Source organism: Hemitrygon akajei, unplaced genomic scaffold, assembly GCF_048418815.1.
Source record: "Hemitrygon akajei unplaced genomic scaffold, sHemAka1.3 Scf000077, whole genome shotgun sequence".
NCBI classification, from domain to species: domain Eukaryota; kingdom Metazoa; phylum Chordata; class Chondrichthyes; order Myliobatiformes; family Dasyatidae; genus Hemitrygon; species Hemitrygon akajei.
In genome coordinates this window covers 2,263,201-2,277,027 of record NW_027331963.1, presented here as the reverse complement: position 1 = coordinate 2,277,027, position 13,827 = coordinate 2,263,201, and the positions used below count along the sequence as shown (strand labels likewise).

The 13,827-nt window shown below is 51.3% G+C and overlaps 1 protein-coding gene and 1 long non-coding RNA gene across 3 annotated transcripts in view; both read left to right on the top strand.

Annotated features, from left to right (window-relative positions):
- Positions 1–7,292, top strand: part of LOC140722435 (NACHT, LRR and PYD domains-containing protein 3-like) — a 46,303-nt gene extending 39,011 nt beyond the window's left edge. For both annotated transcript variants that reach the window (XM_073037177.1, XM_073037178.1), the window contains exons 7-10: positions 1,425–1,511; positions 6,151–6,321; positions 6,475–6,642; positions 6,807–7,292. In XM_073037177.1, coding sequence (XP_072893278.1) covers positions 1,425–1,511; positions 6,151–6,321; positions 6,475–6,642; positions 6,807–6,963 — 583 coding nt within the window. In that variant the 3' untranslated portion in view covers positions 6,964–7,292. The remainder of the gene's footprint in view (positions 1–1,424; positions 1,512–6,150; positions 6,322–6,474; positions 6,643–6,806) is intronic.
- Positions 7,293–7,352: 60 nt separating this feature from the next.
- On the top strand, positions 7,353–10,129 carry LOC140722451 (uncharacterized). The gene is made up of 2 exons (XR_012097624.1): positions 7,353–7,888; positions 9,416–10,129. It is a non-coding gene; the product is annotated as an uncharacterized lncRNA (long non-coding RNA).
- Positions 10,130–13,827: the final 3,698 nt, after the last annotated feature.

Here is a 13,827-nt window from a genome sequence, read left to right as displayed (position 1 = left end):
CACATCCCTCCTCCTGGCCGTTCTCTCAACCCCTTCCCCCTTCATCCTGTTTAATCCCTCTCTCTTCTCTCCCCTTCCTCCCATGTGACCTCCCTTCCCCATCCCCTTCTTCCTGTGGTATCCCTTCCCATCCCCCTTCCTCCTGTGGGATCTCTCTTCCCTTCCCACATCCTCCTGTGGGATCTCTCTACCCCATCCCCCTTCACCCTGCAAGTTCTCTCTTCCCCTTCCACATCCTCCTGTGGGATCTCTCTACCCCATCCCCCTTCCCTCTGCGAGTTCTCTCTACCCCATCCCCCTTCACCCTGCGAGTTCTCTCTTCCCCTTCTCACATCCTCCTGTGGGACATCCCTTCCCCAACTCCCCCCTGTGGGATCTCTCTCCCCCATCCCCCTTCCTCCTGTGGGATCTCTCTTCTCCATCCCCCTTCCTCCTGTGGGGTCTCTCTTCCCCATCCTCCTTCCTCTTGTGGGATCTCTCTTCCCCTTCCCCCTTCCTCCTGTGGGATCTCTCTTCCCCATCCCCCTTCCTCCGGTGGGATCTCTCTTCCCCATCCCCCTTCCTCCGGTGGGATCTCTTTTCCCCATCCCCCTTCCTCCGGTGGGATCTCTCTTCCCCATCCCCCTTCCTCCTGTGGGCTCTCTCTTCCCCATCCCCCTTCCTCCGGTGGGATCTCTCTTCCCCATCCCCCTTCCTCCGGTGGGATCGCTTTTCCCCATCCCCCTTCCTCCTGTGGGGTCTCTCTTCCCCATCCCGCTTCCTCCTGTGGGATCTCTCTTCCCCATCCCCCTTCCTCCGGTGGGATCTCTCATCTCCATCCCCCTTCCTCCAGTGGGATCTCTCTTCCCCATCCCCCTTCCTCTGGTGGGATCTCTCTTCCCCATCCCCCTTCTCCTAGTGGGATCTCTCTTCCCCACTCCTATTCCTCCTGTGGTTCCTCTGTTCCATGTCCCCACTTCCTGAGGTATCTCTCCTACTCATCCGCCATCCTCCTGTATGATCTCCCTTACACGTCCCCCCTCTTCCTATCAGATCTCTCTTGCCCATGCTCCTTCCTCCTGTGGGATTTATCTTCCCCACTCCCTTTCTTCCTGTGGGATCTCTATTCACCATCCCTTTAGCTCGGTTGGGTCTATTTCACTGTGTCCCATTGACATTTCTGCATTTCTGTCAGGAACATTTTGTTTAGCCATCTGGAAATGAGAGAGAATATGTGGAGTTTACAGGGTCACACCGACAGACTAAATTACCGACATTTGGTGAATACGCTGGAGCTGGTCAGTGAGGGACATTGATAGTGATGGGAACTCCGATCAGTGATTTACTGAAGAGTTTAATGTTTCCTGAAATATCCAAGTGAGAGAAATTCCCCCAAACCCACAGTTTGAATCACTTTGTTCATCAATCTGTCTGTTTGTGTTTAGACTTGGGCAGAATGACCTGGGAGATTCAGGAGTGAAACTGGTGTCTACGGCTCTGAGGAACCCTGAGTGTAAAATACAGAAACTGGAGTAAGTACCAGACTGTGGGAGATTGTGTTTACAGTCACTGGGTGTCTGACACTGAACATTAATGTGATCAGTAGAAACAAAGAAACATAGAAAACATACAGCACAATACAGGCCCTTCGGCCCACAACGCTGTGCCGAACATGTTTTTACTTTAGAATTACCTCGGTTTTACCCATATCACTCCATGTTTCTAAGCTCCATGTAGCCTTCCTGGAGTTTAAAGATCCGATCATTTCCGCCTCCACCACCGCCGCCAGCAGCCCATTCCACGCACTCACCACTCTCTGTGTAAAAAAACTTACCCCGACCTCTCCTCTGTACCTACTTCCAAGCACCTTAAAACTATGCCCTCTCATGTTAGCCAGTTCAGCCCTGGGGAAAAGCCTCTGACTATCTACATGATCAATGCCTCTCATTATCATGTACATCTCTACCAAATCACCTCTCATCCTCCGTCACTCCAAGAGAAAAGGCCAAGTTCACTCAACCTATTCTCATAAGGCATGCACCACAATCCAGGCAACATCCTTGTAAATCTCCTCTGCACCCTTTCTATGGTTTCCACGTCCTCCCTATAGTGAGGCGACCAGAACTGAGCACAGTATTCCAAGTAGGGTCTGACCAGGGTCCTGTATAGCTGCAACATATAACCATATAACAATTACAGCACGGAAACAGGCCATCTCGGTCCTTCTAGTCTGTGCTGAACGCTTACTCTCTCCTAGTCCCACTGGCCCGCACTCAGCCCATAATCCTCCTTTCCTTTCCTGTCCATATACCTATCCAATTTTACTTTAAATGACAAAATCGAACCTGCCTCTACCACTTCTACTGGAAGCTCGCTCCACACAGCTACCACTCTCTGAGTAAAGAAATTCCCCCTCGTGTTACCCTTAAACTTTTGCCCCCTAACTCTCAAATCATGTCCTTTTGTTTGAATCTCCCCTACTCTCAATGGAAAAAGTTTATCCACGTCAACTCGATCTATCCCCCCTCATGATCTCTCAACTGTTAAACAGTACCTCTCGATTCTTAAACTCAATCCCACGACTGATGAAGGCCAATACACTGTATGCCCTTTTAACTACAGAGTAAACAGCATAGCATCTTTGAGTGTCCTATGTACTCGGACCCCAAGATCCCTCTGATCCTCCACACTGCTAAGAGTCTTACCATTAATACTATATTCTGCCATCATATTTGACCTACCAAAGTAAACCACTTCACACTTATTTGGGTTGAACTCCATCTGCCACTTCTCAGCCCAGTTTTGCATCCTATCAATGTCCCATTGTAAACTCTGACAGCCCTCCACACTATCCACAACACCCCCAAGCTTTGTGTCATCATCATATTTACTAACCCTACCCTCCACTTCCTCATCCAGGTCATTTATAAAAATCACAAAGACTTGGGGTCCCAGAACATATCTCTGAGGCACTCAACTGGTCACCGGCCTCCATGCAGAATATGACCCGTCTACAACCACTCTTTGCCTTCTGTGGGCAAGCCAGTTCTGGATCCACAAAGCAATGTCCCCTTGGATCCCATGCCTCCTTACATTCTCAATAAGTCTTGCATGGTGTACCTTATCAAATGCCTTGCTGAAATCAATATACACTGCATCTTCTTCCTTCCTTCATCAATGTGTTTAGTCACATCCTCAACAAAATCATTCAGACTCGTAAGGCACAACCTGCCTTTGACAAAGCCATGCTGACTATTCCTAATCATATTTTGCCTCTCCAGATGTTCATAAATCCTACCTCTCAGGATCTTCTCCATCAACTTACCAACCACTGAAGTAAGACCCACTGGTCTATAATTTCCTGGGCTATCCCTACTCCCTTTCTTGAATAAGTGAACAAGATTCGCAACCCTCCAATCCTCCGGAACCTCTCATGTCCTCATTGATGATGCAAAGATCATCGCCAGAGGCTCAGCAATCTCTTCCCTCGCTTCCAACAGTCGCCTGGTGTACACCTTTTCCGGTTGCGGTGACTTATCCAACGTGATGCTTTCCAAAAGCTCCACCACATATTTCTTAATATCTACATTCTCAAGCTTTTCAGTCCACTGCAAGTCATCCCTACAATTGCCAAGATCCTTTTCCGTCATGAATACTGAAGCAAATGGTTCATTAAATATCTCCGCTATTTCCTCCGGTTCAATACGCTCTTTTCCATTGTCACACTTGATTCGTCCTATTCTGTCACGTCTTATCCTCTTGCTCTTCACATACTTGCAGAATGCTTTAGGGTTTTCCTTAATCCTGTCCGCCAAGGCCTTCTCATGGCCCCTTCTAGCTCTCCTGATTTCATTCTTAAGCTCCTTCCTGCTAGCCTTATAATCTTCCAGATTCATATCACTACCTCGTTTTTGAAACTTTTGTAAGCTCTTCTTTTCTTCTTGACTAGATTTACAACAGCCTTTGTACATCACAGATCTTGTCCCCTACCATCCTTTCCCTGTCTCATTGGAACGCACCTTCTCAGAACCCCATGTAAATATCCCTTGAACATTTTCTACATTGCTTCGGTACTATTCTCTGACAACATCTGTTTCCAATTCATGCTTACAAGTTCCAACCTGATAGCCCCATAGTTCCCCTTTCTCCAATTAAAGGTTTCCCTAACTTAACTGACCCATACCTCTCTAAAGGTGTGGTAAAAGAGACAAAATTGTGATCACTATCTCCAAAATGCTCTCCCACTGAGAGACCTGACACCTGACCAGGTTCATTTCCCAATAGCAGATCAAGTACAACCTCTCCTGTTGTAGGCTTATCTACATATTGTGTCAGAAAACCTTCCTGAACACACCTAACAAACTCCGCTCCATCTAAACCCCTCACTCTAGGGAGATACCAATCAATATTTGGGAAATTAAAATCTCACACCTCAACAACCCTGTTATTAAAACTCCTTTCCAGAATCTGTCTCCCTATCTGCTCCTCGATATCCCTGTTACTGTTGGGTGGTCTATACAAAACACCCAGTAGAGTTATTGACCCCTTCCTGTTCCTAACTTCCACCCAGAGATGCCGTAGTGTCCTCCTTTTCTGTAGCCATGACACTATCTCTGATCAACAGTGCCACGTCCCCACCTCTTTTGCCTCCCTCCCTGTCCTTTCTGAAACAATTAAATCCTGGCACTTGAAGTAGCCATTCCTGCCCCTGCACCATCCTAGTCTCTGTAATGGCCACCACATCATATCTCCGAGAGCTGATCCACGCTCTAAGCTCATCCGTTTTATTCATCATACTCCTTGCATTAAAATAGACACATCTCAAACCATCGGACTGAGTGCCTCCTTCTCTATCACCCGCGTATCCTCCCTTTCACACTGTCTCCAAATTCTCTCTATTTGTGAGCCAACCTCCCTCTCCTCCATCACATCAATTTGGTTCCCTCCCCCCAGCAATTCTTGTTTAAACTCTCCCCATTAGCCTTAGCAAACATTCCTGCCAGGATATTGGTCCTCCAGGGATTCAAGTGCAACCCATCCTTTTTGTGCAGGTCACTCCTGCCCCAAAAGAGGTCCCAATGATCCAGAAATCTGAATCCCTGCATCCTGCTCCAATCCCTCAGTCAATGCGTTTATCCTCCACCTCATCCTAATCTTATTCTCACTGTCACGTGGCACAGGCAGTAATTCCAAGATCACTACCTCTGAGGTCCTGCTTCTCAACTTCCTTCCTAACTCCTTGTAGTCTACTTTCAGGACCTCTTCCCTTTTCCTATGTCACTGGTACCAATATGTACCACGACCTCTGGCTGTTCTCTCTCTCACCGCAGGATATCTTGGACGTGATCAGAAACATCCCAGACCCTGGCACCTATGAGGCAAACTACCATCCGAGTTTCCTTCCTGCCACCACAGAATCATCTGTCTGATCCCCTGACTATAGTCCCCTATCTCTGCTGCCTTCCTCTTCCTTTTCCTGCCCTCCTGAGCCACAGGGCCAGACTCTGTGCCAGAGGCACTGACACTGATGCTCCCCAACCCATAGGCCACCCCCCTCCGGCAGTACTCGAACAGGAGTATTTATTGTCAAGGGGTACAGCCACAGGGGTACTCTCTAGTATCTGCTTATTGCCCGTCCCTCTCCTGACTGTGACCCACTTCTTCAGTCTCCCGTGTCCCCGGTGTGACCACCTGCCTGTAACTCCTCTCTATCACCTCCTCACTCTCCCTGACCAGACGAAGGTCATCGAGCTGCATCTCCAGTTCCCTAACTCGGTCCCTAAGGAGCTGCAGCTCGACACACCGGGTGCAGATGTTGCCGTCCAGGAGGCTGGGAGTCTCCAGGATCTCCCACATCTGACACCGAGCACAGAAAACCAGCCTCACACACATACTCTCTGTCTGTATTGTAAACAGATAACCTACCTCGCCTCGACCCTTTATCGCTGAAGCACCGTTGAGCCAAAGCCTTCCTACTCTGTCTCCCGCTCCTCTGACGCTCGCTCTGTAAATCTGTCCTCCTTTTAAACACTTCTCGTTGTTCTCACTGGCCGACTTGCGCAGTCGTGCTGAAGAAAAAAAAATCAGTAATTGTGTTACTGATAAACACTGGGGATTTGTACCGTCTCCTGTCTCTCCGTGACCTTCACCCTCACTCTCTCTCATCTCCAGGCTGAGGGGTGTCGGTCTCACAGATTCTGGTGCCGAGGATCTCGTCTCCGCTCTCAGTACAATCCCATCACTGACGGACCTGAACCTGAGTTATAATGAACTGGGAGATTCAGGAGTGAAACTGGTGTCTGCGGCTCTGAGGAACCCGGAGTGTAAAATACAGACACTGGTGTAAGTACCAGACTGTGGGAGACTGTGATTAGTCACTGGGTGTCTGACACTGAACATTAATGTGATCAGTAATTGTGTTACTGATAAACACTGGGGATTTGTACCGTCTCCTGTCTCTCTGTGTCCTTCACCCTCACTCTCTCTCATCTCCAGGCTGTTCCGTGTCGGTCTCAGAGATTCTGGTGCCGAGGATCTCGTCTCCGCTCTCAGTACAAAACCATCACTGACGGATCTGCACCTGAGATTTAACTCGCTGACAGACCGATCTGTCCCCGCTCTCCGCCGCCTCATACTGACCCACCCGAGTCTGGGGTGGATCCGGTGAGTGTTTGTGTTAATGTTCAATGTGATAAAATATCAGCGGATCCGCGGGTTTTCTGGTGATATTTGTCTGTGAGTGTTGTTGAAACATTAACCCCGGTCCCCTGTTACTGACACTGTTGTGTAATCTGTTTATTTCATCTTTATTCTCCCATCTGTTTCAGGCTGGGGTACAATCGGTTCAGCGAGACCGGGGAGAAGGAACTGAGATCTCTGCACGGAGTCAGACCCGGACTGACAGTGGATCTGAACATCGGAATGTGTGAACATCCCCGCCCGCGGGATGGGGACATTTGGCCGACTCCCCGCCCTCCCCTTTAACTCCCGCCCTTACCTTTAACGGCCGCGCGCCGGGGCTGATTCCCAACGGTTTTAACGGAACCGGCTCGGGCCCCGCGCTCTGTGCGTCGCTCGCAGCGGTCCCGCAGTGACGTGTCTCCGCCTGTTGTCCGGCAGGGCAGCTTCCGCCGGATGTGCGTGCGCGATACTTCCCACGTGACACCCTGGGGAATTACCCAGACAGGAAGAGCCCGGGGGTCCGGGGCTCAGTCTGGGACACCGGTGTCCCGGGGTGGGGGCGATGATCCCGGGAGAGAATCCTTTTGCTCCCTTTGCTGAGGACGGTGCATTCGGTAGTCTGGCCGATATAATGATGTGAGGGAGAGGGAGAGGGAGAGGGAGAGGGAGAGGGAGAGGGAGAGGGAGAGAGAGAGAGACTGGGGACTGGGAGATACGGAGGCAGGGAACTGCAAACTCACCGTGGATTCGTTTGGAGACTTGTGAACAGCCTTGATTAACATCCCGGCCACAGTGGACTGAAGTGTGATTTTATAATCATAGGTTCCCCGATGCAGAGTGACGGTGAGAAACCGGACTGATTATTCAACCGGTCACTGGTTCTCGCCGGTCAGTTAATTGTGTGTGACTGTGAGTGAGTCGGGAGCAGCTTATTTATTCCCGCACGTCAGCAGCTCACACATTGTTTAATTTAAATTTGTAAATTTACTCACACCCAGGACCTGACACAGAGTGAATTTCCCTCCACACCGTCCCATCACACACTCCCGGGGTCAGACACAGAGTGAATCTCCCTCCACACCGTCCCATCACACACTTGCAATGCCAAACACACAGTGAAGCTCCGTCTGCACCATTCCATCACTCAATTAATCCCACCCTGCAAAATCTCATTTCAGGGAAGCAGGCACCATCAATATGCGGGAGACTCCCGGAACTCCCGGGAGAGGTGGGATATCCGACGCTTCACTTGAAATGGCCGCTGGGGAGGGAGTGACGGCTTTGGTAGAAGTGAGCACAAGAGAGGGAGGGACGCGCTGATTTGAAACGGGCGAATCCTTGGTTAATGTGTCCGCCAGGGATGGAGTGAGACACTGACTTACAATGGCCACTGTCGCACTCAGAATCGATGGCGAAGGAACATGCGGTGCCCATGGATACAATTCCGGGATCGTGTATGTTATTGATTGTAATAACAGTATTTTAATTTGTGTTTTATATAGTCTTGGGTATTGTATATATGTTTTAATTCTAATAATGTTGTCATTTATTAAACTAATGTATATATCTCAGATATATCTCAATTCTACCGCCAGGACTTAAGAACTTTTTAAAGCTATTATTAATGCTTTTTGAGATGGTGATTTAGATGCATATCACATTTTTTTTACTGAGTTAAGTATTGTATGTAATTAGTTTTGCTACAACAAGTGTATGGGACATTGGAAAAAAGTTGAATTTCCCCATGGGGATGAATAAATTATCTATCTATCTATCTATCTATTCGCACATACACATATACATGTGGGTTTTGGGGAGGAGGGGTGAGGGGTTTGGGAGGAAGAGGAGTGATGGGACGAGGAGTGGACTGATGAGACGGTGAGCGTGGCGAAGTCACTGACTCAACGGGAAGACACAGAGTGAATCTCCCTCCGCACCGTCCCATCACACACTCCCGGAGTCAGACACAGAGTGAATCTCCCTCCACACCGTCCCATCACACACTCCCGGGGTCAGACACAGAGTGAATCTCCCTCCACACCGTCCCATCACACACTCCCGGGGTCAGACGCAGAGTGAATCTCCCTCCACACCGTCCCATCACACACTCCCGGGGTCAGACGCAGAGTGAATCTCCCTCCGCACCGTCCCATCACACACTCCCGGGGTCAGACGCAGAGTGAATCTCCCTCCGCACCGTCCCATCACACACTCCCGGGGTCAGACGCAGAGTGAATCTCCCTCCGCACCGTCCCATCACACACTCCCGGGGTCAGACGCAGAGTGAATCTCCCTCCGCACCGTCCCATCACACACTCCCGGGGTCAGACGCAGAGTGAATCTCCCTCCGCACCGTCCCATCACACACTCCCGGGGTCAGACGCAGAGTGAATCTCCCTCCGCACCGTCCCATCACACACTCCCGGGGTCAGACGCAGAGTGAATCTCCCTCCGCACCGTCCCATCACACACTCCCGGGGTCAGACGCAGAGTGAATCTCCCTCCACACCGTCCCATCACACACTCCCGGGGTCAGACGCAGAATGAATCTCCCTCCACACCGTCCCATCACACACTCCCGGGGTCAGACACAGAGTGAATCTCCCTCCGCACTGTCCCATCACACACTCCCTGGGTCAGACACAGTGAATCTTCCTCCACACCGTCCCATCACACACTCCCTGGGTCAGACACAAAAATTTCAGGGAAGCAGGCACCATCAATTTGTGGGAGACTCCCGGAACTCCCGGGAGAGGTGGGATGTCTGCAATAGAGTAGCTCCTTAGCGGCTAGCCAGCTAGTTTAAATAGCGTTTGCTCTGCTAATGAACGAATGACACCCGTTAAACTCACCTCAACAGTGATTTAACACCCCACCCCCCATGGGCAATAGAAAACACAATGTTGCAGACAGGGCAGCGAGCAACACTGTCATTATTCCTGACCCCTATTAGGCAGGGGAACACTTTAGTGTAGTCTGGGGTGAAGTACGTTTTATATTTTTTTACTCTGCCATGGCAGAGTATTCAATTCTCTCTCTCTCTCGTTCTCAAAATAAAAAAACGATTTGCGGGATATTGTATATAATTCGCGGGCGTCAGGGAGCCGCTGTCAATATGCGGGAGAGGTGGGATGTCCGACGCTTCACTGGAAATGGCCGCTGGGGAGGGAGTGACTGCTTTGGTAGAAGTGAGCACAAGAGAGGGAGGGACGCGCTGATTTAAAACGGGCGAATCCTTGGTTAATGTGGCCGCCAGGGATGGAGTGAGACACTGACTTACAATGGCCACTGTCACACTCAGAATCTATGGCCAAGGAACATGCGGTGCCCATGGATACAATCCCGGGATCGAGTGTGTTATTGATTGTAATAACAGTATTTTAATTTGTGTTTTATATCGTCCTCCATATTGTATATATGTTCTAATTCTAATAATGTTGTCATTGAATAAACTAATGTATATATCTCAGATATTCGCACATACACATATACATGTGAGTTTTGGGGAGGAGGGGTGAGGGGTTTGGGAGGAAGAGGAGTGACAGGACGAGGAGTGGACTGATGAGACGGTGAGCGCGGCGAAGTCACTGACTCAATAGGGGACGGAGAGGGGAGGGGCGAAAGTCCCTGTCACAAACTGGAGGCCGACATGGAGAAGACAACGACGGGGTGAGGAGGAGTGAAACGACTGGAAGGGAGCGGGAGTGATGGGACGGGGAGAGAGGGGAAATGATGGGACGGGAGGGAGTGGTCTGATTGGACAGGATGTGGGGTGTGGGGGAGTGACGTTTTCAATAGTGGGGGATGAATGGGTGGTGACATTTCCTTCACAAATAAGACGAGCAGCAAAAAAGTGGGGCGTGGGAAGGAGAAAGGGGGAGCGGGGGTCGGGGACGCGGTCAGGGCTGATGGATCGGGGAGATCATTGTCTCAACGAGGGAGAGGGGAGCGACTCACTCAACGGACTGGGGAGAAGGGATTGGGTGGGGGAGCGAAATTTCCCATCAGAAAATGTTCACCAAAATGTGGTGGATGGCGGGAGAAAGGGCAAGGGGCCAGAGAGGGGAAAGGGTGTCAGGAGTGACGGGGTGAGTACGGGAGTGACTCACTGGGTACCAGAGAGAGAGAAAGAGGGCGATGAGGAGAGGTGAAGATTGGCATCGCAACATGGCAGCCCCAACCAGCATACGATGCAGAGCGTCGAGATGGCGGGGAGAGGAGAGCGAGGGGAGGGAGGGAAGGGGTTTGCGAGTGATGGGATGGGAAGGAGGGTGACAAGATGGTGAGTGTGAGGGAGTGGGAAGGAGGGTCTGACTGTCACACAATGGCAGTCGGCAGAATGTTAAATGGAGAGATGTGAGAGCGGGCACCGAGGGGAAGGAGAGGAGGGATGAGGAGTTGAGATTGAATAAACAGGGAGGGAAGTGAGTGGAAGGTGAGGAAAAGGGTTTGCCCCATTCTATGATGCGGGGAGAGCGGTTGTCAATGGTAACCATCACAAAATGGCCGCCAGCCAGGGTGAAATGGGCGGTGATAGAGGGGAGAGCGAGGGGACAGAGAGCGGAGTGTTTCAGGAGTAACGGGAGCCGAGGGTGGGAGAGGGCGGCTCGTAACAAGGGAGATGGAACTGCGGGGTTCCCACGGGGGAGGAATGTGACTACGGGAAGAGGCTAGCACCGTTACCCTCCCCTCCCCTCCTCAGTCTCGAAAGTCCTGCTTTGACTTTTCTTTCGGGCTGAGCCTCAGATCGTTCGGCCCGAATCCTTCAGGCTGTCCCGTAGAGTAGGGGGACGTGTCGTCACTGGGGCCCGTCAAAGGCAGGAGTGGGCGCCGGCTTGCCGGAGAAGACGGAGGCGAGGTCTGGCGGTGTGGGCTGGTTGGCGCGGATCACCACCATTTTCTGCAGGGTGGGGGAGAGGGAGGGGTCAGATCGATGAGGGAAGAAAGATAAAGTGAGGAGAGGAGATGAGACCCTCTCAGTCCCCTCTGTCCCCTCTTCTCTCTTCATCTCTTCCCCCACCTCTCTCTCCTCACCCTATCCTCCTCTCCCCACCCTATCCTCTCTCCACCCCTCTCCACCCTATCCTCCTCCCCTCTTCCCACCCTATCCTCCTCTCTCCACCCCGTCCACCCTATCCTCCTCTCTCCACCCCTCTTCCCACCCTATCCTCCTCTCCCCACCCCATCATCCTCTCTCCACCCCTCTCCACCCTATCCTCCTCTCCCCACCCCATCATCCTCTCTCCACCCCTCTCCACCCTATCCTCCTCTCTCCACCCCTCTCCACCCTATCCTCCTTTCTCCACCCCTCTTCCCACCCTATCCTCCTCTCTCCACCCCTCTCCACCCTATCCTCCTCTCTCCACCCTTCCCACCCTATCCTCTCTCCACCCCTCCACCCTATCCTCCTCTCCCCACCCCATCATCCTCTCTCCACCCTAAACTCCTCTCTCCTCCCCTCTCCCCACCCTATCCTCCTGTCTCCACCCCCTCCACCCATCCTCCTCTTTCCACCCCTCTCCCCACCCTTTTATTCCTTTTCTGCCCCCATCTCTCTCTACCCCTCCACTCTCTTGTTCCCTCCCCACGCTGTTCACCTCCCCCATCTCTTGTCCCCATGCCCCATCCCTCGCCGCTCACACACACACACACACACACACACACACACACACACACACACACACACACACACACACACAAACACACACACACACACACACACACACACACACACACACACACACACACACCCCGTGCACAGGAAGATCCCACTCACCACCGGAGGCTGTGCGGCGCAGCACTCGAGGTCCCTGCAGTTGGCGATGGCCGTGAGGACGGACATCACCAGCGAGACCAGGCAGTTGACCAGCAAGATCACCGTGATCCCGCTGACAAACCTCTTCGAGATTCGGTTTTTGGCGGAGGGACAGAGCGGAGGGAGCATGGGAGGGGGGAGAGAGCCAGACGGAAAGAGAGGAGAGGAGGGTGGGGGGGAGAGACAAAGAGAAATGGGGTGAGAGACAGAGAGGAGAGAGAGAGAGGGAGGGAGGGGCATAGGTGGAGATGGCCGGGGAAGAGAGAGGGGTGAGAAAGAGTGGGTATTGGGGTAGGCGGAGGTGGGGAGACCCAGACAGGGAGGAAGAGAAGGGGGGCAATGGGTGAGGAAGAGAGGGGTTGGGTGGGAGAGAGATGGGGGTAGGGAAGGGGGAGAATGAAGAGAGGTGGCAGAGGACAGTTGATCGAGGGAGAGACATGAGAGTCAGATGGGGAGAGAGAGGTGAGAGGCAGGAGATGAGAGAGGTCGGGCAGGGAAGGCAGAGAAGGGTGGAAAACAGAGAGGGGCAGAGACAGAGAGAGTGAGACATGGACAGGGTGAGAGGCGGAGAGGGGTGAAAGAGGGAAGGGTGAGAGACGGAGAACTTTAGCCTTCGATTAACGGAACACACCAAGTTTTGGTTTATAACCATATAACAATTAATGCATGGAAACAGGCCATCTCGGCCCTTCTAGTCCGTGCCGAACGCTTACTCTCACCTAGTCCCACCGACCTACACTCAATCCATATCCCTCTATTCCTTTCCTGTCCATTTTTTTAATGACAGAATCGAACCTGCCTCTACCACTTTTACTGGAAGCTGCTACCACTCTCTGGGTAAAGAAATTCCATCTCGTGTTGCCCCTAAACTTTTGCCCCTTAACTCTCAACTCATGCCCTCTTGTCTGAATCTCCCCTACTCTCAATGGAAAAAGCCAATCCACGTCAACTCTACACCCCTATAATTTTAAATATCTCTATCAAGTCCCCCCTCAACCTTCTACGCTCCAAAGAATAAAGACCTAACTTGTTCAGCCTTTCCCTGTAACTTAGGTGATGAAACCCAGGTGACATTCTAGTAAATCTCCTCTGTACTCTCTCTATTTTGTTGACATCTTTCCTATAATTCGGTGACCAGAACTGTACACAATACTCCAAATTCGGCCTCACCAATGCCTTGTACAATTTTAACATTACATCCCAACTCCTATACTCAATGCTCTGATTTATAAAGGCCAGACTACCAAAAGCATTCTTCACCACCCTATCCACATGAGATTCCACCTTCAGGGAACTATGTACCATTATTCCTAGATTCCTAGATTTTCCTAGATTTATGGTTTCCTGGAAGT